The following is a 27,052-nucleotide window of genomic DNA, read 5'->3' as shown; positions in this document are numbered from 1 at the left end:
GCGAGGCCCTCCAAATAAAATATCACTTATATGCTGCTTACCACCCACAGTCATCAAAGGGCCAATCTAGCTTTGAAAACCCTTCTACTAACTCTCTATAGAAACTCAACTGTTTTGGATAACTCTTCTTCCTATTGCCCTGTTAAGATCCAGAATAATTCCCAAAGGTTTCAACCCACCTTAGCCCTTTAGAAATTCTTTCTGGATGTCCCTTTTTACAAACGGACTTATTACTTGATCCAGAGGCTCATTATCTGTCTCAATATGTTGCCTCCCTGGCAAACTATCCAGGCCACTACTGCATACCAGGACAAATTTTGTCCAAAATCCGACCCCTCCTCATCAGAAATAAGCCCTTTGTTAACCTGGGGGACTGGGTATATTTAAAAACTTTGCCTCAAGACAGAAAAGCCCTTCCGGCCCTCTGGACTGAACCCTTTCAAGTCCTCGTAGCCTCTCCCACAGCTGTCAAACTGCAGGGATTCTCCCCTTGGGTCCACCTTTGCCGCATAAAGTCCGCCCCAGCACGAGAACTCCAGTCTGCTTATACTCTGAGCCCTTGGAAGATCTATGATGTTTGTTTTGCAGACAACCAGGTGACGCTAACCTCTCTTCAGAAGCAAAGGATACCACGTAAGCCTTTGGCTGTCTTTATCATTCACTTTCCTTCCCCTCCCTTGTCCTTTCCTTACGTGCTCCAGACGGGTTTCTAGGTCCTCCAAGTTTCTGAGATTATCCTCAATTCACTTTTTTTTTTTTTTTTTTTTTGACACAGAGTTTCACACTTGTCACCCAGGCTGGAGTGCAATGGTGCCGATCTCAGCTCACTGCAACCTCCGCCTCCCGCATTCCAGTGATTCTCCGGCCTCAGCCTCCCAAGTAGCTGGGATAATAGGCACCCACCACCATGCCTGGCTAATTTTTTTTTTTTTTTTTTTTTTTTTTTGTATTTTTAGTAGAGACAGAGTTTCACCATGTTGGCCACGCTGTTCTTGAACTCTTGACCTCAGGTGATCCACCCGTCTCGGTCTCCCAAAATGCTGGGATTACAGGCATAAGCCACTGCGCCCAGCCAATTTACTTAATCTTCATCCAACCCCCATTTCTCAAGACCCAGATACAATTATTCAGCTTGCGCTAGATTTTTATTTGCAAAGTGGTTTTTCTAATTACACTTGGAACAACTTTTGTAACCGTCCTTGAATTAGAACAATGAGACCCCTTTTTTCTTTCTTACAAGTTTTTCTCTTTATCTCTCATATAAAAACTTCCCAATCCTCTTGGTTTGACAATATCATCTGCAGCATCTCATATGCTATTGTGAGAGGAGAAAATCCTCTGTGTGGCTGGCTTTGCCGTCCAAAACCCGCTACTCCAAGCCACGTAGATTCTTCTTTGCAAGCGCACCCTGTCTCCAACCAAACCATACTGTTGGGGTTTCATTATTCTTCTCACCACTCCTTCCCACCCCGACCATTTCCTTCTGTGCTGGTAAACTGGAAATCATCTCCCTCCTGGTGCTATCACGTCCCTTCCCCCACCATCCATACTTATAATATCACTGAAACGGCCTTAATTCGTAATGTTATTTTGGGATGTACACCTTGTTATAATAACACCCATGTGGCTAACTTTGACCCATTTGAGGCCTTAGCCTCCTACAGTCAGAACTCTGACTCTGACCGGGCACGGTGGCTCACAGCTGTAATCCTACACTTTGTAAGGTACAGGAGGTGGATCACCTGAGGTCAGGAGTTCGAGACCAGCCTGACCAACATGGTGAAACCCCACCTCTACTAAAAATACAAAAATCAGCCGGCCGTGGTAGTGGGCACCTATAATCTCAGCTACTCGGGAGGCTGAGGCAGGAGAATCACTTTAACCCGGAAAGTGGAGGTTGCAGTGAGCTGACATCATGCCACTTTGCTCCAGCCTGGGCGACGGAGTGAGACTTCATCTCAAAAAAAAAAAAAAAAAAAAATCCGACTCTATCTCATCACTGCCAGTTTATAAGCCGTTAAACTGGACCAATATAGCGGGGCTCCCAGTATACACCACCCCCTGCACTCCTAATACCATCATGTATGTTACTATAATGATGTAACCAGTGCAGGAAATAACCGTCGTGCCACCTAGTTTACATCCTACACCATGCACTGGCACCCGCCTGCTTTTAAACCTCCTCCCTCAGCACAAAAACATAGTCTTTCCCCCATATGAGGCCTCTTAAAAACTGTCAAAAGGCCCATTTCCTTTTTTCCCAACATTTTAATCAAAATAATCATCCTGCCCTCCTGGGCTCTTAGGGCCAAGCAGCCTCGCTAATAACTATTTAAACCCTTTCCCAGCTTTAGCCCTATCCCACCTTGATCATTCTCATCACCATGGTGATTGTAGTCTGGGAACAACAGCTCCCACCCAAATCACTGTCTTGAACATCATTTCCAATTCAGAATTCTATTCAGAAGGAAAAGGGCCCTGAGACTTATTGTGACCAGAGTTGTGGGAACTATCACAACTCTTACCCGTTGGGGAGGTTTTACTTACCGGGAAATCACAACTAAGAGAACCTACTGCCTCCCTTGAAATAGCAAACGCTGGCACCTGTCTGTCAGCTCTACAAGTTGCCAGCAGGAGTTCGCTGCTTGGTAACAGGTGATTCTGGGTTACCTCCTAGCTGAACAAGGAGGGGTCTGTGCTGTCATCAACAGGACCTGTTGCACCTACATTAATGTTTCTGGAGAAGTGGAAACCAATGCCCAAGAAATCTTCAAACAAGCCAAATGGCTACACACACTTTCCCAAAGTAACCAAGACTGGGCCCAAACTTTTCCTGACTGGTTTTCAAAAAACCCCTCGGCTTCTCCCGTTCCTCAGACCTTTCTCTTCAGCGATTTTTCTTTTCATAGTTGGTCCCTGCCTTTTTTAATGCTCTCGTTAAGTTTCTATGTTCCAGATGACAACAATTCCACCTGCAGACGGCTATGCAGTCCCAATACCGGCCTGCAACGGCAGCTCGATTTACATGGGGCTTCTTGACGGAATCCCGTCACGCACCTCCATGCATAAGCTTTCATGACCCTTTATTCCCTTCACGACCAGAGCAAGAAAGGGAAAAACATGACCTATCACCCGAACTCCCTTTCAGCAGGAAGTAGCCAGACGCACTGGACACCCCTCTTCACTGTGCCAGTTCCCCTTTCTTGAGACCCCAACAGGAAGCAGGTGGACATGAGCATAGCAGAAAAGGAAGGTCAGAGATTTCACCAAGATAGTTGTCAGAGGGAAACTGAGGAGAGCAAAGATCACGTGGTGACCATCAGGCAGGCCCCGGGGGCTGTGGGGGGAACCTCTGCATTTGGGAAATGTAGAAGTAATTAGACTTCCCTATTATCTGAAGTCGGCACCTGGTTCCTCTTTTCAATCTAAAACGTATACATAACTAGAATTTCTATACGTCTCTGGAGTGCAGCATGCCGAAACTCACTGTGCAACTCCCCGCCTTGTGTGTGTCTGCACACCGTGCAGGTTTGTTTGCTAAATTGAGCCTGTAAACCAAGAAGTACCTGAAACAGGTCTCAATTAATTTAGAAAGTTTTTGTTGCCAAGGCTGAGGATGCACCCGCGGCATAGCCTCAGGAGGGGGGACATCCTTGCCACGCTCAAGGGTGCACCCCGACCACAAGTGCCCAAGGTAATGGGGGCACAGCTTGCTTTTATACATTTTAGGAAGACATGAGCATCGATCGAATGTTGGTTCCATCTGGAAGGCTGGAACAACTCGAATTGGGGGCTTCCAGGTCATAGGGAGATTTAAACATATTCTGATTGTCAACTGATTGAAGAGTTTGTATCAGCAGAAAGGGGTGTCTGGGTTATGAAATAGAGGCTGTGGAGAGCCGACGGCGCCTCCAGGTAGCGGGCTTTAGAGAGAAAATAGATGGTAAACGCTTCCTATCAGACTTAAGGCCTGCGTCGATGTTAATGCTGGCGGGGGATGCTGTGGCATGGCCGAACGTCTTCCAGGTTAAAGTTTAGAGTGCCGCGGCGGACAGGGAAGCCCGTTCAGACGGTTGCCGGGAGGTCTTCAAATTTTATTTTTGGTTCACAAGCCTTCCCATCAGCTGTGCCAGGGTCAGCAAACTGCACTCCATGGGCCCAGTCTGGCCTGCCACTGCTTTTTGTAAATAAAGATTTATGGGAACACGCCCAGACCACTGGCAGCTGCTTTGCAAGCACACGGCAGGGTTGAGTTGTTCCAACATAGACCACAGGGCCTGCAAAGCCTCGACGATCTGTGCTCCCGCCCTTTAAGAAACAGTTCTCTGACCTCTGAGCTAAGCAGGATCGGAGGGGCTGGACGTGCAGGACTCAGAGGGTGAGCGAGGAGGGCTGGGGTGAGGACACCTTTGTCACACGCTGCTTTTCTGTCACTCAGCCCTGGAGGATCCCTCTGCCTGAGGGCTCAGTCCCCTGCTGCCTGACCCTGACCCGCAGGACAAGCACAGATAAGGCTCAGGGAACAAAAGCAAAAGGCAGGGCTGCCGTGGAAGCCTGTCCACCAATCCTCACCTCTCACCTCTGTGTCCCGCCTACCGGGAAATGTTACAGGCTCTGGTCAAGTCCAGTGCAGACCCAGGTCCCCAAGCGGCAGGTTGGGTGCAGACCATGGCCTCTCACAAGCTGCTGGTGCCCCCGCCCAAGGCCCTGCTCAAGCCCCTCTCCATCCCCAAGCGGCTCCTGCTGGGGCCCGGTCCCTCCAACCTGGCTCCTCGCATCATGTCGGCCGGGGGAATGCAGATCATCGGGCCAATGGACAAGGAGATGTACCAGGTAGGAGCGGGGGGCCACTCGGGGGCCTGGGTCTCACCTGTGTTCCCACCCGCAGATCACAGACGAGGGGAGAGGTCACTGTCTCTTCACTCGCGGGGGCCTGGGTCTGACCCTGTATCCACCCACAGATCACGGACGAGGGGGGACCGGGAACCTGGGTCTCGCACTGTTCCCACCCGCAAATCACAGACAGCGGGGCAGGGAGCCTGGGTCTCACCCGCTACCCAGCCACACGCAGATCACAGACGAGGGGGGGCGGGGAGCCTGGGTCTCACCCTGTTCCCACACACAGGCAGATCACAGATGGGGGGGCGGGGAGCCTGGGTCTCACCCTCTACCCAGCCACACACAGATCACAGACAGGGGGCACCATCTGTGGTCCACGTTATCCATTGGGGTAGCCCCTGGAAGCCGAGCCATGGTGGGTCAGGGTGCTGGGCCCCAGGCCCTCAGTTCTTTCCTGGCCACTCCTTGGTGTGAGGCTGGGAACTTCCAGAGCAGTGGAGTCTGCACCCTGCACATGCCCACGGCCCTCCCCTCGCCTGGCCTCCCCACTCCCCGTGAACGCAGTGCCTTTGGCCTCCCGGAGGGTGGGCAGAAGAGTGCCAGGTGCTGGAGGAGCCTGGGGAGGCCCTTCCAGCCTGGCTCCTGCCCCTCCTGCCTCGGAGGGCGGGGAGCCTGGGTCTCACCCTGTTCCCACACACACGCAGATCATGGATGAGATCAAGGAAGGCATCCAGTACATGTTCCAGACCAGGAACCCGCTCACACTGGTCATCACTGGCTCCGGACACTGTGCCCTGGAGGCCGCCCTGGTCAATGTGCTGGAGCCTGGGGATTCCTTCCTGGTCGGGGTCAATGGCATTTGGGGGCAGCGAGCCATGGACGTCGGGGAGCGCATGGGTAAGGGAGAGAGCCAGGTGGGGACGGCCCTGGCTCCATCCTTCAAGGCCTCCCTGGTCTCCCTCTGTTTGAAGCTGGCGGCCCTGTCCCTGGGTGAGCGCTTACCCACCCTGTGGCCCTGCACGCACGTACCTCCTCTCAGCCCACTGCCTCCTCCAGGTGGTGTCAGGGCACTCATGGAGCCTGACTCTGATAGGGCTAGGAGTAGCACAGGTGCCCCGATCCCTCCAGTCGCCTCGAGCTGTTTCTGGAGCGCGTGGGGGATGGCACTGCAGGGAAGCCTCTGGTCCCAGCACACACTCCTGAGAGCTGCTGTCCAGGGCCCCAGGCACCAGCTCTGCTCTGTGACAGGGTGGGGTTTCAGAAGCTGAAGCCTCCCCTCAAATCTCAGCAGCCCCCCTTCTGGAACCTTGATGTGATCTACAAAATACGGAGGTATGGACAGAGTACTTGCCTCTGGAGTACACTTTTCTGGGAGAGACAGGAGCAGGAGTGTGCCCTGGGTTTAGTGCTTGATTGTGGCATTGAGGGACATCGGCTTGGCCAGCTCCACAATGGCCACGCTGGTTAATACTCAACCAACCGCCACAGCCAAGAGGGTCCCGATCCCAAGTCCACAGACTTTTCAAGGGGACCCAGGGTCGGCAGAGGCCAGGACCCCAAGTGGACATCAGGGCACCCAGGCTCAGATGCCTGCGGTATATGGCCTCCCCTGTCCCCATTCTGTACCCTCCGCTGCAGGTTCTTCCCCTCCCACAACCCTGGCCACGAACAGCACACAGGATAGGGGAGAGAGAAGGAGGGGACGAGGGCCTGATTCCTGAAGTCCCCAGCTCCAACAGAGGGCAAGACTGCTTCCTCACTCACCCCTCATCCTTCACTCTGTCATCCACCACACCAGTGGTGTGCCAACCCTGGGCCAGGTGCACTCCTTGTGCCAGCCCTGGGCCAGGTGCGGCCCCGACCCCCGGGAGCTCACTCTGCTTGGGGAGGTGCTGGCCAGTGTGACCTGAGAAAGGGTGTTTGAGCTGAGCTCTGTCAAGAGCACCCCAGGAGCCTTGGCTCCAACAGTCGGGGGTCAAGATGGCCCTGGCTCTACACACAGAGAGGCTCTCACTGGGCAGAGTGCACCCTCCTCTTCAGGCAGCCAGGGTGGGATCCAGCCCTCACAGGGCCCCCCTGCTCAGCAGGGCCACGGGTGCCCAACACTGGCTTCTGCAATGTGTGCGGGACACTCACAGCCCACTCTGTCCCGCACCCAGGAGCCCGAGTGCACCCAATGACCAAGGACCCTGGAGGCCACTACACACTGCAGGAGGTGGAGGAGGTAGGGAGACCCCGGGTGGGGGTCAGGTCTGGAAGGAGGTTGGGGGGCATGCTGGCTCATAGGCTGCCTGGAAGTGGCCAGCCAGGGGGTGGGATCAGAGCCGGAAGGCTGGGCCCATGGCTGGCCCTCAGCCCATCCTAGCATCTCCTGAGTGGCCACAGGGGAGGCTCCATTACCTGGGAATGGTGGGAAGACTGGTAGGGAGGCTTCTGTCTGGCAGGGAAACTGAGTCAGGAGCCTGGTCCTGTGGGCAGGGCCAGAGGGGCTGGAGGCAGGAGGCAGGGTTGTGGTCAGGGCTGCAGAGCATGACCCTGACACTCAGGATACTCCACCCTATGGGCTGAAGTCAGCCTCAACCTACCTGGAGTGTGGGGACTCCGTCCATCTAGCAACAGCCCTCACAGGCCGGGCAGCAGGCTGGGGCCACCTTTCCTCCATCTCTGCACAAAAGTCCTGTTCTTGGAAAAGCCCTCCTCCCAAATCGGAGATGCCCCAGCCTCCTCCTCGCATGCACACTGTCAGGGAGGGGTTGAAGCACACCCAGCCCCTCCTGCCTGGAGCTGCGCCACCCATGGGGGGTTTGTTGGGGGGGTCCTGGCCCCTGCCCCTCTGAGCTTCGCCTGCAGCCATCCCTGCTTCCCCAGGGCCTGGCCCAGCACAAGCCGGTGCTGCTGTTCTTGACCCACGGGGAGTCGTCCACCGGCGTGCTGCAGCCCCTTGACGGCTTCGGGGAACTCTGCCACAGGTGAACCTGGCCCCAGGGCGGTGGGCAGGAGCACAGCTCAGAGCCAGGCTGTGGGGAGGGGTAGGTACTGGTCCCTCTGGCGCTTCTGCCCCTGGTCCCCACCTCGGCCTGTCACATGGTGTGGGGTGCAAGCACCTCCCAGGTCCTCTTTGCTCTGGGCTGAGTCTAAAGACACCCCCAGGCCCCGGGGCAGGCTCAGGTGCTCCCTGGCCGAGTGCCCCTACGGTGCCCACTGACCTCTGTCCGCATGACTGAAGAGGGCTTGGCGCAGACCTCCAGATCTTGCCAGGGCCTGTCCCCACCTCGCCCCGAGATTCCAAGGGCACTAAAGCTGCCTGATGCCCTCCACTTCCCTCCTCCAGCCTCCCTCACCCCCACATGGGGGTGCACAGGGCAGGGCCTTGAAAGGAGTCAGATGGGATTCCTGAGAAATGGGGACAGAGCCCCTCGGGACCTAGCGGTCCGGTCGGCAGGTCTGAGCACAGGACAGAGGAGAGAAACTCCACGGCCAGGGAGGATCCTTCAGCAGGGCCCCCAGCCCGGACAGCTTGCTGCATGGACCGTGGCCATGAATAAAGCTCACAAACATCACCTGGCTGGCTTCAGCAACACCCAGGCCGTCCCCACCTGCAGCCAGCACGAGATACTTTCTGTATCTTTTTTTTCTTTACAAGAAAACATGAAGGTGGAGGAGGGTGAGAGTTCGGAGGGTGAGAGTTCGCGGTGCTGCTGTTTGTGCTGTTCCGGGACTCTGTCCCCTCCGGCCCTGGACTCTGGCCAGTGGCTGGGCCGAGCAGCTGTTGGCAGAGGGAGGCCCAGCCTGGTGCCACCCTGGTCCCTGGGGTCCACACAGGCCCTCATGTGCCTGCTGTCCCTGGGGAACCACAGACTGCCCGGCTGACCCTCTTCAGCACCGCCGCAGTGCCCTGCAGCTGGGTCCCACCAGGGCCGTGATGCTCCCTCACTCCCCCAGCTCCTTCTGCTCCAATGATGAGGGCTGGAAAAGGAAGAGCCACAGGTCCTGATGGATCCTGACAGGCAGGAGAAGGCAACTGGCCAACTCCTGGGGTATAGGTGGGAGGCACCCCCCTTTCTTACCAGCCTGAGGCTCAGAAACCCCATCCAGGCTGGGGCCCAAGCCCTCCAGCTGCCCCTGCCTCACCTGCGGCCCTCTGTTCCATCCCCCCTCTCTAGGTACAAGTGCCTGCTCCTGGTGGATTCGGTGGCATCCCTGGGTGGGACCCCTCTTTACATGGACCAGCAAGGTAAGGGTGTGCTCTGAGGGCCCTACCCAGCCCAAGCAGCCAGGGGCTCCGCGTGCAGGAAGCCCTGCTGGAAGCGCGCGTCTGGCAGCCAACACTGCGGGTTCGGCCTCATCTCCACCAGGCCCAGGGAAACTCTCACTCCTTACCGGGGCAAGAGCAGCTCCATGAACTACCCCGGCACCCCAGTGTTTCCACTGAGCTTTCAGATCCAGGCATGGGGACTGGCAGGGGGGATAGCTGGTGGGGGACATTTGAGAGGCCCCAGAGCTGTAGTAGAAGCAGTGGGAAGAGGAAGAGCCAGGGCTCCAGTCAATCAGGTGTAGGGGACCCCTCTGCCAACCCCCAGAGGCTCAGTTTCACATCCACCCTGCACCCCGCCAGGCTGCCCATAGCAGTGAGCACCACTGCACAGGATCACCTTGCAGGGAACCTCAGCCAGGCCGGCCGAGGGGACCAAGGAGCCTCCTGTGCCCATCGTTTACGGGGGAGAGCCTGCACCCTGCACCCACTGCGGTGCCTGCCCGCCCACTCCATGGGAGCCTCTCTGTTTCTGCAGAGCCCCTCCTGATTTGGGAGATCTCAGGCAGGAAGGGAGGGATTTCTGGGCTGATCCTCAAACTACTACTGAAAGCAGGGACCTGGGGAGGGACCCAGGGACATGGTGCCAGGGGTGGCAGGGCTGTCCCTGGGGACCAGCACAGTGGAGGGAGAAGCTGCACTAAAAGGCTCAGGCCTGAGGTCATGGCTGCCATGCAGCAGTGCTGAGATTCAAACCCAGGACTCCCTTCCATGTCTCCCCTCCCATCATGTACGGATTCTTGGTGGGGTCGTAGCCCACCAGCCCATTAGCTAGGCAGGCACCCCACTGGACTGGCCTGCCCTGTGGTGGGGCTCACCCATCCCAAGCAAACCACCCATCTACAGGCATCGACATCCTGTACTCAGGCTCCCAGAAGGTCCTGAACGCCCCTCCAGGCACCTCATTCATCTCCTTCAGTGACAAGGCCAAGTGAGTGACCCACAGACCCTCACCTCTGTGCAGGGCTGGGCTTGCAGGGAGCTCAGGTGGCCCGAGGCAGGAGGGGCAGGAGCCAGGCTGGAAGGGCTCCCCAGGCTCCTCCAGCACCTGGCACTCTTCTGCCCACCCTCCGGGAGGCCAAAGGCACTGCGTTCACGGGGAGTGGGAGGCCAGGCGAGGGGAGGGCCGTGGGCATGTGCAGGGTGCAGAGTCCACTGCTCTGGAAGTTCCCATCTTCACACCAAGGTGTGGCCAGGAAAGAACTGAGGGCCTGGGGCCCAGCACCCTGACCCACCCTGGCTCGGCTTCCAGGGGCTGCCCCAACGGACAACGTGGACCACACATGGTGCCCCCTGCAGTCCCAATCTCACCTCCCGCTCCTGGTGTCCAGATTCCGAGCCAGGCCAGGCAGGGGTGGGGGAAGAGGGCCAGGCCTCACAGGCGGTTCACATCCAGCTGCAGCCTGGCAACTGGAGGTGCCGTTCCCCAGAGCAGAGAGGACTTTGGGGTGAAGTCAGGAATTCGGTGTTGGACATGGGAAGTCTGAGATGCCCGCTGGACCACAGGGGAGGGTGAAGGAGGCGGCTGGGTGTGAGTCAGGAGCCTGGGGAGAGACTGGGGCTGGCCCACCAACTTGGAGTTGTAGAGATGGACATATTTAAAGTTTCAAGCCTGGCCAGTGTGCCCTGGGGCCCGAAAGCAGTCACCTTTGGATGATGTGAGAAATGAAGGCTGACCCTGTAGGAAGGGCTGGGGGAGAGAAAGGGGCACACCGAATGGAGGTAGCTGGCCTCGGTGCCCCCCGCAGGGTCACACCCACATGGGCAGAGGTGCAGGCTGGGTCCAAGGGCCAGCGGGACTGGACAGCTGAGGGACCCAGGACCTGCCCGGTCTCACACTGGCCCCTGAGTACAAATGCAGCTGGGGCAGGCCCTCCTGGGGGCCCCACCCCACCTCACTCCTGTGAAACAGGACAGCCAGCAAGACTGCTCCGGCCTTCAGCCCAAACTGAGGGGCCGGTGCTCAGGCTGCTTTTCCTCCCCAGAAAGAAGATGTACTCCCGCAAGACGAAGCCCTTCTCCTTCTACCTGGACATCAAGTGGCTGGCCAACTTCTGGGGCTGTGACGACCAGCCCAGGATGTGAGGCAGGGACGGGAAGGTGTGGGGGGGCTGGGCATGGCTGGCTGGGGGGACGCTGACCTTTCAGTGCACTCAGGGATTCTCCGAGCCCCCCACCTTCATGCTGCAGGAACCCCAATTGGAGTCCCAGAATTCACCTGCATCAGGCAGTCAAATGCCCCACCCTGGGTTTCCCCATTCCTCAATTGCCCCGAGGCTCTGGGCAAGGGCATGGCCCCCACTGCCCCTTCCACAAACACTGTCCCCGCCGCTCAGAGGTCCCAGCACATCCTCGGGCACTTTGGACCTGGCCCTGCCATATCTCCCCACTCCTGGGCCTCAGTTTACCCCCTCTCAAAAGACAACCTTGACCATAAACCCAAGGCCCCTTATGTTACACACAGGGACAAGGCTCCAGGAAAGCTGCCCTAGCCCAGTGGGCACAGAGGGCCAGTGCTGGCTTCGTGGGCACGCTGGGCCTGAGGGGCTCAGCAGGGTGGCGGTGGTGCGTGTCTCTGCTTCTGTACCACCCACTGCATCCTGGCCGGGCCCCACATAGAGCCATGCTCTCTCTGGCAGATGAAGCTGCCTTCCCAGTCCACAGTTCTGAACCCAGATGAGACTCCTCTGTGGGGGATACTGGCCTGTGCTCAGAGAGCCTGGGCTGTTGGGGCTGGGGCAGACAGAGCTAATGCCCCGTCTGCCCCCGAGCCTGCCCATGGTGCTGGACCAAGCCCCCTCGTATCTTCCAGGTACCATCACACGATCCCCGTCATCAGCCTGTACGGCCTGAGAGAGAGCCTGGCCCTCATTGCGGAACAGGTGCGTGGGCTGCACTCCACAGGAGGAGATAGGGCCACTGGCTGGATGGTCGAGGGCATGGCCTGCAGAGAAGAAACCATTCCTGGTGCACAGAGAGAAGGGAGCCTGCCTGAGAGAGGCCCTCAGTGGGGGGGAGAGAGGACGGGCCCCGGGCGCACTGGCTGTGGGCAGGGCTGGGAGGACACAGCCCCAGGGACAGATGCAGCAATGGGGCAAGTGTGGACGCTCCCAACCATTCCACTGCCGTGTGAAGCAGTAAGTGAGGCCCGGTGAGTGGCGGGCTCAGAGAAGGGGAGGCCGCCGAAGGGGCCAGAGACATGCAGCCTGCGGATAGGTGGGCATGGATGTAAAGTGAGGGACTGGAAGGTCCTGCAGGCTTGTCCTGTGTCCCACAGGGCCCATTGCCAGCCACCAGTCCAGAGTCCAGGAAGGGTGCCCAGGCTGCAGTAAGCTTCCCGTGAGGTTGCAAGGCCGTGCCCGCCATGTTAGTTCTCCTGGGTCCACTCATAAAGCCACTGCCTAGGGCTGGGTTAGTGCCAGGGTACCCCCGTAAGCTGGATGCCACCCGCACCCCTGGGGGAAGGCGAAGGGTCAAGCGCTCACACAGGGAGAGGCTCTAGCGTTGTAAAGGTGGGTGGGGGTTGTGAGTCAGGCAGAGAAGGGAGAGAACAGGACCAGGGCACAGTCAAGGGTGGAGGCGTGGGGACCTGGCAGAGTGAGGATTGCAGGGGCACGTGTTCAGGGAAGACAGGCCAGGGCCAGAGTAGAGAGCAGCTGCTGCCCCGGGGGACCCACCTGGGGTGGCCATGGGAGCTGGTGGCTGGAGACCGGGAGGACCCGAGGTGATGACACTGAGAGGCCCAGGGCTGGGAAGACCACCCCTCACCTGTCCGGAGCTGAGACAGGAGCAGTTCTGGGGAAGATGCCAGGTCGGGGAGCCGGCCATGAGAGGACAGGGGGCCTGGAAGCCAGCAGCCTGAGCCCTGGCCCTGATCCACCCCAGCCCTGTGTAGCCCAACAACCCTTCCCCTCCCTGCTCAACCCCCTCCCCCCTGCAAGGCGTTCTCCCCTCCTCTCCTCCGGGGCCACAGGCAGACCCCCCACCCCGTCTCTCGCAGACCCCTCCTCTGTCTCTCCCAGACCCAGATGTTTCCTCCTGCCCTGGGGTAGTCCCAGGCCCTGCTCCTGGGCAAAGCCAAACGGGGAGCTCCAGGTGCTCCCCTGCACCAAGGCCCGCAGAGTCAGGTTTTTCCTCCTGCACCACAGAGGGCGGGGCTTCCTGCCTACCCCACCCATGCCACTGCCCACTGGTGCCATCTTCCACTCAGGGCCTGGAGAACAGCTGGCGCCAGCACCGCGAGGCCACAGCGTATCTGCACAGGCGCCTGCAGGCGCTGGGGCTGCAGCTCTTCGTGAAGGACCCGGTAAGGAGGCCCCTGGCAGTGGGCAGCCCTGCACCCATGGGGAAGGATGAGGGGCTCCTGCCCAGCTCCCTCAGGAGGGACACTGGCTCCTGAGAAGAGGGGGCGGCTGCCGGGTGGTGTGGCCCCAGGTCCAGGGAGCAGTATCGACAGGAGCCATGAAGTCACAGCTCCCAGCCTCTGATGCCAGATCTCAGGACGGCCTGTGATCTCCCAGTAGGAAGTTGCCCATCCACTGCCTCCTGAAGGGTGGGGACCCTGCTCTCCCCCAGCCCTTTCTCCCCCGGCTCCTCTGTAGCCTGAAACCAGGGCAGATGGCCCCAGCCAAGAGCTGTCACGAAGGCCCGTGTAGGGCCTCTCACCCACTCACTGAGCCAGGTCCCTCCTGCAGGCGCTCCGGCTGCCCACGGTCACTGCTGTAGCTGTGCCTGCTGGCTATGACTGGAGAGACATCGTCAGCTACGTCTTGGACCACTTCGACATTCAGATCATAGGCGGCCTCGGGCCCTCCACGGGGAAGGTGAGAGGGAGTGCCTCGAGGGCCTTTGGCAGAAACCAAACCCACCACCCCTCCTTGAGCAGGACTGTGCACCAGGTCTGGGGGAGGCCAGGGTCATCCAAGAGCCCAGACCGAGGAGCGTCCAGAAGGGTCTGCTCTCCAAGGGGTATCCAGTAAAGTGCGTCCTGTCTCCCCTGCTCCCACCCCAGCCTGCTGAGGTCACCAGGTGCAGCCTTTGTGATTCCACTCGGAACGTCCTTCCTTCCCTCTGAGCAGACCCTGGAACCAGCCGGGAAGCCCCACACCTGGGTCCGGCTGTGTCTCTGAGTGGCAGTGGGGAGGGGCCTTCACTGCACCACCCTGCCCTCCCGTATGGCTGCGGGTGCAGAGGGAGGAGAGCCTGCCCTGGCCTGGGTGTTCGGGGGCCTCCTCTGCGACCTGTACGGGGCTCTCAGCTCCCCTCATGGACACTGGGTGGGTGGTCCTTGCTCAGGAGAGCCCATCCTGGCTCTGGCCAGCCGTTGGTCAGGGTCAGGTGGGTCCCAGGCGGGAGGCTGACGTCGGCCTGGCCCGTGCCCCCCAGGTGCTGCGGATCGGCCTGCTGGGCCGCAATGCCACCCGCGAGAATGTGGACCGCGTGACGGAGGCCCTGGGGGCGGCCCTGCAGCACTGCCCCAAGAAGAAGCTGTGACCTGCCGGCTGGCACACACCCGGCCCATGACCAGCCCAAGGGATCAGGAGGATCAGGAGCAAACAGACCCTGCAAGGTCCCCCAGGCCTGGGGACAGGCAAGCCACTGACCCAGCCCGGGAGGCAGAACCAGGCAGCCTCCCTGGTCCCAGGCAGCCCTTTTCCCTCCAGCAGCACCTCCTGGAAACAGTCCACTTGGGCGCAGGACCCAGTGCCTTCCAAATGAGTGGCAGTTCCCCGGCCATGAGCCTCCCGGGAATGTTTAATAAAGGGCCTGGCCACCTCTCCTCACTGTGTGGGATGGTCTGTGAAACAGTCTGACAGGAGAGCATCTCTGCTCCTTCAGCTGCCTGATTGTGGACTTTAGGGGGACACTCCTCATCCTGGAGCCCACAGGGTAGATCCTCTCCTGGAGGAGGTGCCGTCACTACACTCTAGCCCCAGATGTCACACCCCCAAATGTCCACACGCATCACCTCCAGGTGAACCACACGGCCCACAGGGCTGGTTGGAGACCCCTCTCACGGACAAGGGCACCTGCGTGCTCGAGAGCACGCAGCCAGGACCTGAGCCCATGACACGCGGAAGCCTCCAATGGAAGGTCCCCTATGCTCCCGTCCAGCCAGTGCCCACCCCTGGACTGCCTGGCCTCTGTGGCCATAGATCAGCCTGGCATATTTTAATTTATTTATTTATTTATTTGTTTGTTTGTTTTGAGATGGAGTTTCACTCTTGTTGCCCAGGCTGGAGTGCAGTGGCACGATCTCAACTCACTACAACCTCTGCCTCCCGGATTCAAGCGATTCTCCTGCCTCAGCCTCTGGATTAGCTGGGACGACAGGCACGCACCACCATGCCCGGCTAACTTTTGTATTATTTAGTACAGATGGGGTTTCACCATGTTGGCCAGGCTGGTCTCCATCGAACTCCCGACCTCAAGTGATTCACCTGCCCTTCCATTCCATTAGGAATCAGGTGGGAGCCATGATTCTGCCCTTCCACCAGCCCCCATTCTAACGGGGGAGGAGCAATGGCATTTTGTGTCCCCTTGGGTGTCGGCTCAGGCCCTGGATCTTGCAGCCTTCAAGGGGCCTGGGCATCTCCTGTTGTGAGTGTGCGCTTTCTCTGGCAGATGGCCAGAAGTCCCTTTCGAGGAGGCTCCAGGGAGCTGCTGCTGCATGAATTGCAGGTTCCCTCCAAGAGCTTAGGGTGTGAGCTGCGGCTCAGGCACTGAGGGGTAAATGCCCCTGAGAGGTCAGAGGTGGAGAACAGGAAATGTCCAACAGGCAGGACCCATGCAGGTCACCGGCTGCAGGCAGGCAGTGCTGGGCTGATGAGAGAATGTGAGGTGCGGGGGACACAGAATGGTAAGGACAGAGTGGAGGTGGCATCAGATGCCAGGAGAGGACACCTTACATCAGAGAGAGAGGATGTATTAGGAGGTTCTTGTACTACTGTAAACAACTACCTGAGACTGGGTAATGAATAAAGAGGTTTAAATGACTCACAGTCCTGCAGGCTGTGCGGGAAGCATGGCTGGGAGGCCCCAGGAAACTGACTCGCAATCCTGCAGGCTGTGCGGGAAGCATGGCTGGGAGGCCCCAGGAAACTGACTCGCAATCCTGCAGGCTGTGGGGGAAGCATGGCTGGGAGGCCCCAGGAAACTGACTCGCAATCCTGCAGGCTGTGGGGGAAGCATGGCTGGGAGGCCCCAGGAAACTGACTCGCAATCCTGCAGGCTGTGCGGGAAGCATGGCTGGGAGGCCCCAGGAAACTGACTCGCAATCCTGCAGGCTGTGGGGGAAGCATGGCTGGGAGGCCCCAGGAAACTGACTGGCAATCCTGCAGGCTGTTCAGGAAGCATGGCTGGGAGGCCCCAGGAAACTGACAGTCAAAGTGGAAGGTGAAGGAGAAGGAGGCACATCTGACATGGCCGGAGAAGGAGGAAGAGAGCAAAAGGGGAGAGGGAGGACCCACACACTCAAACAACCAGATCTCATAAGAACTCACTCACTATCAGGAGAACAGCAAGGGAGAAATCCACCCCCATGATCCAGTCACCTCCCACCAGGCCCCTCCTCCAACACTGAGGAGTACAATTCGACATGAGATCTGGGTAGGACACAGATCCAAACCGTATCAGGGGCCACTTCCACGGGGACAAGAAGAAGCAGATGGGACTAGTCCTTGGCAGGTGGGCTCATGGCTGTGTGTGCACCCTCAGTTGCCTTTAGTTTGCTCTAAGAACAAGGTAGGAGTGGGGGATGGCTGGGGAAGGGGGGGTCTTTCACAGAGAATGGAGAAGACTCAAAATTATCCGTCTGCACACGAGCCTCTTCTACTTCTAGGGGAAATACTTTCCACACAGATATACAAAAAGTGGAGAGTCCCCTTTCTGCTGTGTATACCCAGCACATTCATTTTTTCAAGACCAAATATACAGCATTTCTTCTCCAAGGAATGGCACACAGTGCAGGCAGGGCCAAGCCCTCAGCTCCAGGTCTCCTGCCGAGGCTGTTTGCTTAACAACACCATGTGGCTGGGTCAACATGCACCACGTGGAGTTTGGCACCCGCATCTAGGCCCTGACCCAGGGAGGAGGTGCTCCAAGAGGGCTGCCATGCCCCACCAGGCACTGAAAGACTCTGAGAGACCACTCCTGGGGACAAAATCCCTCCACTGTCCCCCTCAATGAGAAGCCCATTCCTTCCTCCAAATGTCCCAGGAGCCTCCCATGGCGCAGTGCAGAGTCTGTCAGGCAGCCGAGAACAGGTGGCCAAGACCAGGTGGCCCAGCTCAGCTCTCCTGGCCGCCCAGAGTCCTGGTCTTCTGGAAGATGCTCTGCATTGCAGAGATGCGGTCTTTATCCTGGATGTTGAGGACCTGGAACTACAGGCAGGGTTGCAGGGGAGAAGGGTTACGAGGACCCCGGAGCCCACGATCAGCTCTCAGGGCCAAGAGCACAGCACGGAACGACTGGCCGTCCCTGGGCCATGCCGGGCCTTCCTGTCCCGGGTATCTGCCTGGATGGGCATCCCAGAAGCAGAGCGGCCCCGGCCTCTGCTCCTTCCTGAGCCCCGTCTCACACACGGTGCCCTGGCGTGGGCCTGCACAGAGGAGGCCCCACGGGGTGCTGCTTGAAGCCTGCCTCTGGCGACCACCCCACCCTCACCCCACCCTGCCCACACAGGTCTGCTGAGAGCAGAGCATGGCCCTTGCCCCCTAATCTGCAGGCTCTGGGGTAAAAATTCTTAAGTGCTGGGCATGAGGGGAGACCCCAGGAGGCCATCAGCATCGCAATAGGCAGAAGTTTGCTAAAATAGGATAGGAGATGCCCAGCAGAGGGCAGCTACCCTGTGGCCTCACTGTGACTAGGACACGGGAGAGGGTGGCTGAGAAACCCCCAGTGTGCCCTGGAAGGAGACCGTGTTTGTTCCTGGGATGAGGGTGAGGGCTGGGCCCTGGGCGAGGAGCAGGGTGGACTCTGGGCAGGCTTGGCAGAGGTGGCAGAGCCTGGGACACAGGGAGGGACAGTTGGTGGAGCGTCCAGGCACCCATGAGAAGTGGCCCAAGGGACACAGGGTCCCAAGGAGCATGGCTGTGGATTCTTGAGTCCAGGGAGAAAAAAATGTTCCCTGTGGGGCCCAGGTAAGGCCACAGCCCTTCACGAGGAATGGAACTCCAGGGTGGGCAGCTGGGGCTCTGAGCATTTACCAAGTGTGAGCTGGGGGGCAATTCTGGTGGGAAACGGAAGCAGGGTCAGACCCACTGCCCTGGTTCCAGGGAGCAACCCCAGGCCCTGAGGGGACCCACCCATGGCCCGTGTGACCCCCAGACATCACACGTCCCCACAGACGCTCTCCATCTGAGCCCTGACCTGGCCTCAGCATTCCTGGGGCCACTGACCCGGGAAAGAGTCGGCAGGGAGCTGGGCCAGGGCTCCGCCCCCACCCTCCCACGCCCCTGGGCCTGCCCAAGGCTCCCGTGGCCAGCACCCACCTTGTCCAGCAGGACGTCGAAGTAGGCAGTGGCCCAGTAAGTGGGGTCACTGGCCGGCAGCTGCAGGAGCGCCTTGAGCCCGGAGCCGATGCGCGGCGGGGGGCTGCGGCCCAGGTGGGTGGCGTGGATACGCAGGGCTGCCTCAGGCTGGCTGGCAAAGCCCTCCACGCGCTGGTAGATGGCGCCGAGGTCCAGGCCGCTGCCCTGCAGCAGGTTGCGCTGAGGGTGGAGGAAGTGGGGCAGCTTCCGTGTGGCCAGGCAACAGAGCAGCACCACCAGCAGGCGGTACACGGCGCCCTGCAGCTCTGCCCAGTCCTCGGGCGCTGGGAAGAGCACGGAGGCCCACAGCAGCACCGTCTGCGGGACAGCAGGGTCATCCCTGGCCTCCTGTCCCACCTGGCCCACCCTGTACTCCCACCCTGCACTCCCACCCTGCACTCCCACCACCCTCACCCTGGCTGCCCCTCCCTGCTCCCACCCGCACTTCTCCCTACTGTGCGCCCTCCCCTCCACGTCCCAGTCAGAGTCCTAGGCCCCTCCCACCCGCTGCCCTCAGCCTGCTGGCTCCCGAAGGCATGAACCCCCTCTCTCTCCTCCCCTGTCTGGCTCTGGCCCTGGCGCCCCACCCCAGCTCCTCCTTTCACCCCCCAGGACCTCCCTTGGGGGCCTCTGCAGCTCTCAGCATCCTCTGGGCCTTTCTCTCCTTCCCTCTGCTGCTTTGAGCTCCTACTCACCCCCTACAGCCCAACCCAACGGGCCCATAGCATTGTCACAGTCCTAGTCTGTGTGCTCACGACCCCTGGCCTGAACCACAGACCTGGGCAGCCCCAGAGACCCTTCCCCTCCATCCTGCCCCAGGCCCTGTCCCACAGTGGCTTTTCAAACCCTCTTCTTCTACCGCCCCCTCACCCTGCAGTTGAATTTGGGGCTTCAGAACCACCACGCATCCGACCTCAAGGGGGGCTGGAAGCTCCAGGTCAGGTGGAGGCCTGAGAGGGCGTGGCCAGAGGTCACCTGGGGATTCCCAACACCAGAAGGGGCACCTCTCCCTCAACACTGAGCCAGGTGGAGGGGCCAGCCCCATCTGTGGAGCGGCGCCCGGCCAGCTACGCACTCTAGGGAGCGGCCAGCCGAGCAGACACCCCAAGACAGCACGGCACCTGCTTCCTCAGGGTTGGGGTAGGTTGGAGTCCCTGGCCCCTGCCTGTTTCTTGTTCTTCTCAGCATTTGACACTACAAAGCCCCAGGACAGAGCTCTGCAGAATGGCACTGTGGCCCAGGAAGCAGAGACAGGGGTGTGCCTGGGCTCTCCTGGGAACCCCAGAGGGAGGTGTCCCAACCGGTGACACTCCCAGACACTGGGAGGAGGCTCACTGGGCAGGAACACTGGGCTCTGTGAGGCCCCACCCTGAGCTTCTACCCAACAGTGTCCCAGGGCCAGGAGGGCCGCCAAGGTCATGGCCCAGGGATGGCGAAGGCCAGCCTGCAGCACCACAGCACCTGCGGCCACGTTCCCATGACCCCCATGAGCCACGGCCTCATCTCAGAACCTGGACAGGCCCTCAGAATTCCCCCAACTCCGACTCAGGGCTCATACCAGCTGCCCACCAGTCAGGGCTGACAGGAGGGACTCGCCTGGGTGCACCTACCCCTGGGCCCTGCTGACAGACAACCCCCCTGAGTCCCGCCCTGGGTACCTTCAGGTGGCCAAAGGTCAGGCCGTCAGTCTGGCCGCCGTCTCGCCAGCTCTCGTGGTTGACCCGGTCGAGGATGGAGAGGCTGTCCAGGCGATGGCCCTGCAGGGAGCCCAGCTCCCCCAGCAGCCTGGTGAGCAGGTAGTCAGTGGAGGTCCTGGGGCCCAGACAGATGCACTGGGTCAGCCCCCGCCGCTGTTGGCCCCCAGCATGGGGAGCTCCTGAGCCCCGGAGGTTCAGGCCCTGGCCGGGGTCATGCTGTGCTGCGTCTGCTGGTGGGACCCAACCTGGACCCCAGGCTTCTCGGGAGCTGCGGTCATCAGCTGTGCAGTGTGCACGCCTGCTTTTCATGGAGACTCCCTGGCCCTGAATACAGAGGGAGGTTGGAGCCTCCAGGCCAACCCGGCCCTTTATGTAGACAGGAAGGTGCCTCTCAGACCTGCCCAGGTTGGAGCCACCCAGCCCGGGGGTGTGACAGCTCCACCCATGGCCCCTTCAGGAAGCCCAGGGCAGCAGCCTCCAGTGGTGACCACACGATGGGCTCAGAATCTCTGCTCTACACCCCAGCCCCGCCAATGCCCATAGCTCGGAGCAGCTCATACCAGAGGACTTGCTGTGCGCGTGCTGGATGGGGTGAGGTGGTGGAGCTTTGGCACCGCACCCTCATGGGCCCACCCTTCACGGAGCCACAACAGAGGACAGTCATGCGCCCAGTGTCTCCCCCAAGTCTATGGGACGTGGAGCACCAAAAGTGTCATTTTCCCATTTAATTGCAAAAATGACTCTGCCCAGCCAGCCCTTCCCCTTCCTTGGCAGGCAGACAGGTAGTTATTCCACAAGCCTGGACACCGCCCCTGCCTTGCACCAACGGGTCAGCGGGAATGCAGGGCAGGTGACTGGCGCTCCGCCGAGCCTTTCTCTTTTGGGGAAATCCACAGGAGGGGCATGACCAGCTTTGCAAAGCCCCCCACTGATGAGCGTGGATTCGACCATCCTTCCAGCGAGTGAGGGGGTGTGAGCCACCCCGAGGGGCTGTTGCAGCGGTGTCAGGTCTGGATGGGGTGAGGTCCCTGGCCAGGTCTCCAGGGGAGCTCAGCCTCTGCCCAGTGCCCCTTTCCTTCCTCTCACAGACACCAATGTGGACGCACCCCCATTGTGTGGGGACCCTCTCAACTTCTCTGGGAACCCTCCTGCCTGGACAGGTTGCCTGACCTCTCAGCTATTTTCCTGCCCCAAGCAAAAGCTGGGTAGTGGACGGTCCCATCTAGGGCAGCCAGGTCTCTCATCACCCAGCGTCAGATGCCACCAGGCCCCTTTCTACTTGGGAGAGGACACATCTCCACCCTCCCTACAGCCAGAGACCCCAGTAATCTCAGTGGAACACATGTGCCCATGGGGGCAGAGGCAGATGGAGGACCCTGCAGATGCTCCTGGCTGGGGCCGGGGGAGCATGGGGGCAGTGGCACCTTCCTGCCCACTCCCCAGGAACCTTGTGACCGGGAGGGTGCACCTACCTCCAGAGCTGGGTGCTGGCCGGCACCAGGTCTACCCCTTGGCTGAGGATCCTTCTCAAGCTGCCCTCAGGGAACCCAGGCATCTGCTGGGCCCCCTCCAGGGCAGGCACCCCAAGCTTCCTTCTCACCACGGGCACAACGTGGAAGTTGATTGTTCTCCAGCCGCTGGACACCAGCAAGGACAGGTGGAGCTGCTCCTCCCTCAGGCTGGCTGCGTTCAGCGAACCTGCAAAGACCCAAGTCACACGCTCCTCCTCGACCCGCCTCAGCCGCCCAGGACACTCCACAGCCCTCCTCCTGCTGCCAACTTGGCTCCTGCCCCTCATCACCTCTCCCCTGCAGCCCTCTCTGCTGGCCCCCACCAGCAGGCTGCAGCTCCCCAACCCTGGACACCTGCGTGCATCCCTGGACCTCAGCCGAGTGAGGAGCTGGCCACCATGCCATGAGTGAGGAGATGGCCACTGGTGACCATCCTCGGCACAACTGTCAGCTCAGCGACCTGCAGCATCAGTGATGACAGCAGCGTCCGACGTGAGGTTTTCCTTTGCCAGGCACTGCCCTCACCCCGTACCTCAGGACCACGCCTGCTGTGCCTTCCCAGGCCTTCCTAAGCCTGCTCGCTCTGCCCCAGCCCCCTACCTTCTGACGATGGCCCTGGTGTCTCTGCTGCCTTCTCTGCGGGGAAGGAGGCAGCAGTAGTCCAGGCTGGGGCCACAGGGCTCCCACTCCAGAACTGGAGAGGGTGGAGCGAGGCTAGGCCTTTCCTCCCCAGAATTTGCCTCCTCCTCCCCATGCCCCCTACCCCTGCCCCTGGAAGCTTCCCTGAGAGCCCCCTCCACTCAAATCAACTGCATGCACAGGAACCCCATGTTGGACCCAGCTAGCGGACCAGTCTACGCGATGAGGGCAGCTGGGGCAGGAGGGACAGGCCCAGGCCGGGACTCAGTTCCCATGGAGAGAAGAGGCGGCGGCGGCCGCCAGTCGTGGGGAGCCAGCTTGGCCACCTGTGTTTCTGGGCTGCCCAGGCCAGCAGGCTCACAGCGAGAGCTCAGCCGCTCTTCCTGACCAGGTCTGGGTCCTACGCTTCCCAGAGAGCCCCTGCCTGAGAGCCCCATGGCCTCTGTCACCCCACGGGGGGCACATTCTGGCCAAGAGGTTTCCCACCCCCTTCCCTACTCAGACCCCACCCGGGGCCCAGCCCAGTGCCCACTTCCCTAACATGGAGCCCAGAGCCCCCGGAGGGCCCGTTCCAGGGTGTCATTGGGCTGGGGCTGGGGGCATTCTGGTGAATCCAGGGGCCCTCTGACCTCTGCCTCAGTCACCCAACCCCCCCAAAACAAATTAATACCTGAGAATGAAGAGGGTGAGGTGTCACTCAGGGTGACTGCAGACACCGGCACGGCCCCCGCCCAACACTGGCCCAGGGTCCAGGGGAGAGGCCGCCCCTCCCCTCCCCAGCACTGTCCAGCTGGGGTGCCCAGGTCACAGGGAGCGGGGCCCAGGCAGAATGCTGGCGTGTCCCCAAGGGAATCTTGGCATGTGCCTTGGGAAAGGTCTCCATCACGAGTGAGCATGGGGCCTGCCTTCCCCCCATCCCACCGCCCTGGGGCCCTCCCAGAGGAAGCCTGGTGCCAGCTGTGTGGGACCTCAGCACCCACAATCTCCCGCGGGGCAGTTCTAGGGACACCTCTGGGACACACCTCAGGGCAACCCTGGCTCTGCTGCCTGGGCAGCCCATCCCACAGGGGCCTCAGTTCCCATCAATGAAAGAGAAGGAGGCCCCCCCAATCCAGCATTTGAGGTGCCTGCCATTCAGAGCCGCCTCTAGTGGCCACACACTGCATCTGCCGTGGCCCACACACGCTTGCTGCCCATGACGTGGCAGCTTGGAAGGCAGCCACAACTGCACCAGCCCAGCCACAGGCCACAGCCCTGGGCTGGTCTCACCGGTTCCCAGGGTGGGGGCAGCCTGACCCCTGTCACCCAGGCTGCCACTTCCCTTTTAAGGTAAGTGTCAGGAAACAATGCCTGGAATGTCCCTGCATGCCCAGCCCAGCGCGGCTTCAGGGGCCGTGGGCGCGGCCTGCAGTATCGGGTCGGCTTTCTCAGAGCGCACTCTGGGGGTGTGAGGAGCCTGGCAGCTTAGACTTAATCCTAACGACTCAGGGCCTGGCACAGCCTCCTGCTCACCCCATTGGGTGGGCCTGTCTCACAGGTGGGGACAGGGCCAGGTGAGGTCGGCAAGAAGATAGAAATACCCGCCCCACAGTCTGCATGATTAGAGGCTCAGAAGATGCTGGGGCAGGAAGCCCGAGGGGCCAGGGGCAGGGTGAGGGCTGGCTGGGAGCACCAGAAGCTGACACCCCAGAGGTCAGGTCAGTCACTCATCCCAGGGCACCAGACAGGTCTGGGGAGGGCTTCTGTTAGAATCCACCCTCCTGGCCTTCCAGTATGCAGACTGGAGGTCTGGCTGTGTGCGGCGGCAGCAGCACACCCTTCCCCAGAACTCAGAGAAGGTACCCCTGCCTCCAGGCAGGCCCCAGCACTGGGCAGCCCCAAGCAGGTCACGGCCTCTCGCGAAGGTGAGCTGACCCCACCCGCTGACCTCACGAAGGACATGAGGGTCAGATGAATACCAGAGAGGTGATTCGAGGCAACAAAGTCCTATGAGGACTGTGGTGACTCACATGTGACAAATTCTGTTCCAGTCCCCAGTTCCCTTCCAGGACAACCTGATCCCCCGGAGGATGGCTGCACTACTCAGGGTCCCCATCATCCTGGCCCCTGCACAGGCCAAGTCCAGTTCTCTCAGCCACCCTCGCTGTCAAGGCAGCCCCTGCTGAAGGAGCCCTGGGCTCAGACTTGCCCTGGATCATATCAACAGGGCCCCAAAGGTTGGGCCAGGCGCGGTGGCTCACACCTGTAATCCCAGCAGTTTGAGAGGCCCAGGTGGGCGGATCATCTGAGGTCAGAAGTTCAAGACCAGCCTGGCCAACATGGTGAAACTCCATCTCTACTAAAAATACAAAAATTAGCTGGGCGTGGTGGCCTATGCCTGTAATCCCAGCTACTCGGGAGGCTGAGGCAGGAGAATCGCTTGAAGCCGGGAGGCGGAGGTTGCAGTGAGCCAAGATTGCACCACGGCACTCCAGCCTGGGCGAAAGAGTAAGACTCGGTCTCAAAAACAAACAAATAAACAAACAAAAAGTCCCAGAGGAGAGACTGAGGCCAACCCCTGGTCCATGCAGAAGCCCAGCCTCAGAGCCCACTTGGGGTTCAAGACACCAATAGGCAACTCAGCCACAAGCTGATAAGACATGCACACACACATGCACACGCATTCACACCCCTGCACTCATGTGCACGCAGGCAGGCACACACACACCCCTCCCACCTGGTGCAACATGACCAGACACTGGAAGTGGGCGTGGGACGGCCTCGAGGATCCTTGAGGTCACAGGCTGTGACAGGCAGCAGAGCCACCGGCCCGCAGCTGTGTGAAGGACCCTCCTGCAAATCCACCAGCAAAGCAGCTGCCCCGGACTCCAGCCACTGGACGAGCGGCAGCCATGGAAACCACCGTGCAAACACACACCACACGGAACACATCATCTGTCTTTAGAGGCATTTGGAGCTGGAAGACCTAAGTGAGGTCCCCCGACTTTTGTGCCCCAAGATGCTGTTCACACTTGCACAGTGTCACACACGTGCACACGCCTGTGCATGCAGTCACACACAGAAGACAGTCGCCACCCTGTGTGCACATACACGGCAATCACACACGTGCACTCATACACTTGCACGCAGACACCCACACAGTGAGCAGGTACAGCCCTGTGAGCACCCACACAGCAGCCCCTCGGTACACACAGATACACGTGCAGTGGGCTGTGCCTGTACCTGGCCTGATGAGACTGTGGTGCTTGCAGTGTACGATGGCTGCCACCAGCAGGTCCTTGAGGACACACAGGACCTTGCTGGGCACAATGTGTCCACGGCACTTGGCGTCACTCTCCGAGGAGGCAGTGAAGATATCGTCGGTGGTCCACCGCTCCAGGCCAGCCCCTTCCCTGGGCACGCCCAGTCGGCATACTTCAGGGACATCCTCCGACTGGGTGGCCTCTGGCTCCTCAATCAGTAGAGCCTCGGCATCCACCCACAGGGGCACCTCCATGTCCAGCGGGTCCTCAGAGGAGCGCAGGGCGAACTGGAAGGCCTCCAGGCCGCGGGAGTAGTCCACGATGAAGCGGGGGTCCAGGGCATGCACGCGCTCCAGCACCGTGAGCAGCACGTTCTCTGCGCGCTGGAAGTCCTGGGCACGCGGCGCCTCCCGGGACCGGATAGCCTGCAGGTAGTGGTGCCACAGGGGCACCTGCACGGCCATGGCTGAGGTGGGGACAGCAGGGGCAGGCATCCCTTCAGTGGTGGCAGGTGAGGGCCAGTGGCCCCTGAGGACGGCTCCGCAGGCCGGCTGTGCAGATGGGCTGGGAGGAGGCACCTGCCCAGGTAAGCAGCAGGTCTGCAGGTGGGGCCTCAGCTCCCGCAGAGCAGAATTCCAGAGTGACAGCACAGTGCGGCAGGTTAAATAGCTGAACTATTTAAGGCCTTTGAAGTGGGGGTGAGTCAGTCCCCAGCAATTGGGAATGTCACAGGGGCCGTGCAGGGCAGGCAGAGGCTGGGCTTGGTTACCCTCCTCCCTCCCATCAGAAGAGCTCTCACGTCTTAGGCCCAGGCCCCTGTCCCAGCCAGGCTTGGGGTCCCTGGAGAAATCCTGCCGCTGGACTGCGCCGTCCCTGGGAGGGGAGCCTGTGTGTATTCCTGATGGGCCTCCTTCCACCCTCCTCCCCACAGCCCAGGGGCCAGGTCTCTGGATCAGGCCCCCCTGCCCCAGCCTCCCTGCCAGGTTGGAGGGAACACAAGGCACCCCATGGCTCAGTGAGAAAGGGGAGGCAGGGCGGTGGCTGCCCAGACCCCGCTGTGGGGGAGCCCTGGACTCTCTAAGGCTGCCTGGAAGGCGGGGAACCTGGAGGCTGCGTCTCTGCAATGTTCCCCTCAGACACCTGTGCCCGGCTTAAAGGAAGACACCTCAAACGTGCACAGGCCACAGTCCTGGCATGGCTCCTGCCTCTGCCCCAGCTGTGCGTCCAGCCATCTGGGCCCCAGACCCCTGGGCTACCAGTCCCCACCCCACCCCACCCTGCC

General features: G+C 60.2%; 2 protein-coding genes across 3 annotated transcripts; one reads left to right on the top strand and one right to left on the bottom strand.

Moving 5' to 3' along the window:
• Positions 1–4,275: 4,275 nt before the first annotated feature.
• AGXT (alanine--glyoxylate and serine--pyruvate aminotransferase) lies at positions 4,276–14,935 on the top strand. The gene is made up of 11 exons (XM_010377020.2): positions 4,276–4,833; positions 5,544–5,736; positions 6,999–7,063; positions 7,708–7,808; positions 9,003–9,073; positions 9,998–10,082; positions 11,137–11,232; positions 11,964–12,033; positions 13,362–13,457; positions 13,846–13,974; positions 14,537–14,935. Exons 1-11 carry the CDS (start codon positions 4,603–4,605, stop codon positions 14,642–14,644), a joined length of 1,245 nt encoding a protein of 414 aa, XP_010375322.1. The 5' UTR covers positions 4,276–4,602; the 3' UTR covers positions 14,645–14,935.
• A 2,097-nt stretch (positions 14,936–17,032) lies between these two features.
• Positions 17,033–27,052, bottom strand: MAB21L4 (mab-21 like 4). 2 transcript variants are annotated; one of them, XM_010377017.2, is made up of 5 exons: positions 25,751–27,052; positions 21,851–22,076; positions 20,340–20,493; positions 18,643–18,999; positions 17,033–17,532 (listed from the first exon to the last, which is right to left on the bottom strand). In XM_010377017.2, the coding sequence occupies exons 1-5, from the start codon at positions 26,262–26,264 to the stop codon at positions 17,440–17,442; spliced, it is 1,344 nt and encodes a 447-aa protein (XP_010375319.1). In that variant the 5' UTR covers positions 26,265–27,052; the 3' UTR covers positions 17,033–17,439. The 2 variants fall into 2 exon arrangements, with proteins under 2 accessions (XP_010375319.1, XP_010375321.1); XM_010377019.2 differs by lacking the exon at positions 25,751–27,052 and adding an exon at positions 22,192–22,577 and having other exon boundaries at positions 21,851–22,081.

The sequence above is a fragment of the Rhinopithecus roxellana genome, chromosome 14, assembly GCF_007565055.1.
Source record: "Rhinopithecus roxellana isolate Shanxi Qingling chromosome 14, ASM756505v1, whole genome shotgun sequence".
Lineage (NCBI taxonomy): Eukaryota > Metazoa > Chordata > Mammalia > Primates > Cercopithecidae > Rhinopithecus > Rhinopithecus roxellana.
The sequence above is the reverse complement of the archived record's forward strand: the minus strand, read 5'-3'. Positions and strand labels throughout refer to the sequence as shown.